Raw genomic sequence first — 4,786 nt, 5'->3', positions numbered from 1 at the left:
GTCGATGTGAAACCGAGTTCGTGTAAAACGCTACCTCAGGCTACAGATGTAATTGCTTTAGGCGCTGTTACACTGTGAAACTTCTTGCAACTTGTCTCGCAATGTTTTGGCGACACTGTGGCGGGACAAGTTGCGCGAAACATTTCACGGTGTAACATATACCCTGCAACCGGCAGGTATTTTTTGCAGGTTGCGGGTTGAAATTTTATTATAACTGGAAAACCGCTGGCACTAAAAAGAAAGGTAAAGCGATAGACTTGCCGTGACTGTTACAGGAAAAGCGAAACTAAAGCCCAATTATGCGTAAGGAAAAGTTTTTATGCCTGGCTTAGCTATTCATGTAACAGTCACGGCAAGTCTATCGCTTTACCTTCCTTTTTAGTGCCAGCGTTTTTCCAGTTATAATGAAATTTCAACCTGCAACCTGCAAAAAATACCTGCCGCCCTGCAACGGCCAAAATCGTTGCGAGACCAGTTGCACGAAAAGTAGAACTTTCGGCAACGGCTCTTGCAGCTTGTCTCGCAACGATTTTGGCCGTTGCAGGGTATGTCACACAGTGAAATGTTTCGTGCAACTTGTCCCGCCACAGTGTCGCCGAAACATTGCAAGACTTGCACGAAACATTTCACAGTGTAACAGCGCCTTTAGTTTGCCCAGGAACGATGTGCGTGACTTACAGATGTTGCATGATAAAGTGTTGTGTGACGGAGCCTCTGACGAAAAAGAAAGGATGAAGGATAAACTAAAATTTACCAGTACTATCAAAAGGTGAAAAGTATGTTATTATATTATTCAAAACGTGTTTCGGCTCTTTGCAGTGTCGTACCTAGCAAACCGCGCGTATCAAAACAAAATCCAAGAAAAAAAGGCTTTGTTTGTTGTAATTTGTTGGGAATTGAATTGGTGTCTGAGAAAAGTTCCCTCTGATCGAACCGCTTCCTTCGACCAGAAGAATATTGAAACCTGATTACGACGGGCGTTGGAGCCAATTGATCGCTTGTGCCGTCAGACCCTAAACATGACGGTCAACCTCGTTCCCAGGGTTCTCTCCTAATCTTCCCCTGGAAAGAGTAGGAGAGAACCCTGGGAACGAGGTTGCATGACGGTATGTGTTGGACTAACACTCACTTTCCATAGAAACAATATTTTGCTAGAAATTTTAATTTTGTGCGTATGTTCGGCCCGTTATTTTTCCGGTTCGGGCAGTAATATTAGAGAGATAAAGCATCGCGGTTACGTGAAACGGTGGGCTGCTGCTTGGCATAAAAGCATGATGTTAGACCTATTCGAACTAGTCTCTTTCTTTTAAAAAGTCACTTGATACCTGCTGCTAACAGCCAAGAAATGAGCTCATATCTAACGAGTTTCTTCCACTTTTTTTAGTCCGACGTGAAACGGTGGGCTGCTGCTTGCCATAAAAGCATGGAAATTATGTTATTCCAACTCGTCTTTCTCTTTCAAAAAAGTTACTTAATACCTGCTGCTAACACGCACGGAAATCAGCTCATATCAAACGAGTTTCTTCCATTTTTGGCAAAACGCAAACTTAAGTCCGACGTTTGCCGCAAACGCAAACACGATGCTTAATCTCTCTCATACTTAACGAAAACCGCCAAAACTTGAAAAACCGGTACATGTAAATTTAGTCTCGTGACAAAAAAAATTTTGTCGTCGTCAAAAGAGACGACAAAGAAGAATTGACGACTGTTTAATTTGGCGCTTTTTTCCGGTTGGAAGAAACTACGAGGCAAGGAAACCCTTTACCATACCGGCTTCCACCATACCAAACACACAATGAGCGCTGCCAAGAGAGCAAAGCTTCATGATGAAACTAGCTTTGTGAACGACCGGTTTAAAAACGGTTACCACCACGACTCTGAAGCCGGTAAAAAATTTAACAAAACTACGGCTAGCGCTGTCGCTGAAAATGAAGACAAGAAAAGCAGTGGCCTTTCGAAAGACGAAATCATGAAACTAAGGGACGATTACATTGGGTGAGTTTCATTGAAATGGAATTTGTTTAGTTCAAAAATATAGTTTATAAGGTTTAATTAAGCGTTGCCCATACCAGTCTTGAATTTGCCTTTAAGGTTGCGTAACTCCCCACGATGTTTGGTTTTAATTGTTTAATAATTCTTGCTCGCACTGGGAAAAAAAGGCGATCAAATGAACGTGTCGTTCGTTGTTCGAAGCTACAGCTACCATAATTGTTAAGATAACTCTCAGTAGTTGAGTATTTACGATTTTGTGTTCGCTTCGTTGACCGGAATGACGAATATAAAATATTGGTGAAGGAATCTTCTACGAGTCACAGTTATTCATGTGCGTCACTGTAGGCTTCCCTGAGTCGATTCCAGTGAGGCAAGAGAGCAAAATTCACTTTGCAAAGAATCATGCATAGCGGCAATTTTGCGTCTTCCTAACACTTTCCCACCTCGGTCAGAGAGAGGGAAGCATGGGGCTTACAAGGGCTTATGTACACACAAGCGGTCAAAGTCCACCACCATACATGGTGGCATCACGTTGTTGAATATATTAATAATCAGTTGATTCCCATGACACGAACATTCTGCTGTTGTTACAGACCTTGAGGTGTTTCTCTTCTTTGGAGACAGGAATTGAACTTTCCAAGGAAATGAAATTGGTCCAATCCTATATTGGCCAGGAGTAAAGTGGAAGGTTAATGGGCTGCAACAAGGGCATGTTTCATAAATCATTTTCCAGTTTTTTCAGGAAACTTCAAAGGCAAATGACACAGAAAACAATTTGATCTTTAACAAATGGAACAGAAACGGACTTTTGAAACTCAAAAGGCCAGTCTTAGGGAATTCCAAATGGATAATGCCCAATGGCAAGTGTTTGCCCTGGATATTGCAATGTTCATCCATCTGAACTTAATCAATAAATTATATTGTAAAGCTTTGCAGGTGAATAACAAATGATCATGAATTAAGGAAATGAGCACCTAAAGGACACGATTTCAGCTTAAAAATCATCTCCACAATAATGTATAATGAAAATTTGTCCTTTTATTTTAAAGAAAATCTTGTGAGGTACATTTTAAAGAAAATCCAATCAAGATTGCTTATGCAAGGGGACAGTATATGTATGATGAGAAGGACAACAGATACTTAGATTGTGTCAATAATGTCACTCATGGTATGTGCTGCAGATCTGTTAAATTTGACTTTGAATCTTTTTACTTGGGCATTTATAAGGGTAATGAAGAGTTAAGGATTCTTTCCTTGCTCTTGTTTTTATGATTTTATTTTTGCATTTTAAATTTTCCAACACTACATGTAAGTGCATGAAATTTAATCTTTCATTATAAATTATTTTTAATTGGGACACTGTCCTACAATAAGCCAAACTTTGTATGAGGAGATCAAGGGAAAGGAATTGTAGCTGAGCCTTTTCTCCGTGTGTTTCTACATGAGAAGATCAAGTGTTTTTAGTTTTAGTGTTCTTACATGTATGTCTTACCTGTCACTGATGAATGACATCTGCCATCAGTGGTCTTTAGCCCATTTTCTCCTGAACTGCTTCCCATTGACGTCTGGCATTAGACTTAGTTAGTAAAATCTATAGTCTCACTCCCATGGGTCAGTGTGTTAATGTTATGAACTTTTATTTCATTCTAGTCGGCCATTGTCATCCCCATGTTGTTAAAGTGTGTCACGAGCAGATGGCAACATTAAATACCAACAGCCGTTTTCTGTACGACATCATTGTGACCTATGCAAAAAGGCTGGTTTCTACCCTTCCACCAGAGCTTAGGTGTTGTTACTTTGTTTGCAGTGGGTGAGTTTGTATAGAAGCTAATGACCTTGAAGCGTTTAACCGGTGCTCGAAATTAGCGGTCGTCCAGTTGTCAGAGACGACCAGAAAGTTTACCAGGCAACCAGTATTAAAAAAACAAAGCCAGGTTGCCTGAGGAAAACACACTAGACAACCCACTAACCAGTGAAAAGTAGATTAATGAATTACAGGTATTTATGAATGACCATAAGCAGCAATCATGGGGTATACTTGTTGGTTTCAGGGGTGTGAAGTTAATCAAACTTCCGACGCTAAACTGAGAGTTGAACCAAAACCAGGGAGGCTGAAATCAATTGATAGTGACGTAACCTACCGATCAACATCTTTGGTTCCCACGGTACATTTATACATTTGAAATTGACGCCGATGGAATGTGTACAAATCTTTTAAATGAAGAACCTCTTAAAAGATATCATAATGGTATTCGAGCTGTGAACTAAACAAAAACTCCAATTGACTTTCCCGAGTTGAAGTCGATGTTCCCAGCTATGTTCGGATATTTGCTTGATGGAAGCTAAAACACAGTTTTTGCACTTGAAGCTGAAATACCACAGAATTATGAAAATCGCAGTAAATTCATTCTTTCTGTCTCATTTGGTACTTTGGAATCAGGGTTCTAACATTCTGTAGTTTTTTTTTTTTTGTATTTTGGTTTTGAGGATAAAATAACCTACAACTTCAGTGCTCATGTACTTTATGATCGGTAAATACATCTTAAATAATTTATTTAATTGATGGTCATTTAAATTAATATTTAATGTATAAATTATATTTTTTCAGGTCCGAAGCTAATGATCTTGCCCTGAGAATCGCAAGACAGAACGCTGACTCGGAAGATATTATCACTCTTGATGGGTATGTTACAAACTGGACACTGGATTTTGAAAAACTGATCAGATCGAAAAATGCCATTCTTCAGGCCTTCTGATATTATGCGATTGTGTGATTTCGCACAATCGACCTAAA

General features: G+C 39.6%; 1 protein-coding gene across 3 annotated transcripts in view; it reads left to right on the top strand.

Moving 5' to 3' along the window:
• The first annotated feature begins 1,669 nt into the window (after positions 1 to 1,669).
• Positions 1,670 to 4,786, top strand: part of LOC138021882 (ethanolamine-phosphate phospho-lyase-like) — a 13,257-nt gene continuing 10,140 nt past the window's right edge. Inside the window, exons 1-4 of one of the 3 annotated variants that reach the window (XM_068868908.1) lie at positions 1,670 to 1,995; positions 3,042 to 3,160; positions 3,643 to 3,802; positions 4,601 to 4,675. In XM_068868908.1, the coding sequence (XP_068725009.1) occupies positions 1,796 to 1,995; positions 3,042 to 3,160; positions 3,643 to 3,802; positions 4,601 to 4,675 (554 nt within the window). In that variant the 5' untranslated portion in view covers positions 1,670 to 1,795. Of the gene's footprint in view, positions 1,996 to 2,556; positions 2,929 to 3,041; positions 3,161 to 3,642; positions 3,803 to 4,600; positions 4,676 to 4,786 lie in introns of those variants that run through there. The other 2 variants (XM_068868910.1, XM_068868909.1) reach the window with 2 other exon arrangements.

Source organism: Montipora capricornis, chromosome 10, assembly GCF_036669925.1.
Source record: "Montipora capricornis isolate CH-2021 chromosome 10, ASM3666992v2, whole genome shotgun sequence".
Classification (NCBI taxonomy): Eukaryota; Metazoa; Cnidaria; class Anthozoa; order Scleractinia; family Acroporidae; genus Montipora; species Montipora capricornis.
This window is presented reverse-complemented; position numbering and strand designations above follow the sequence as displayed.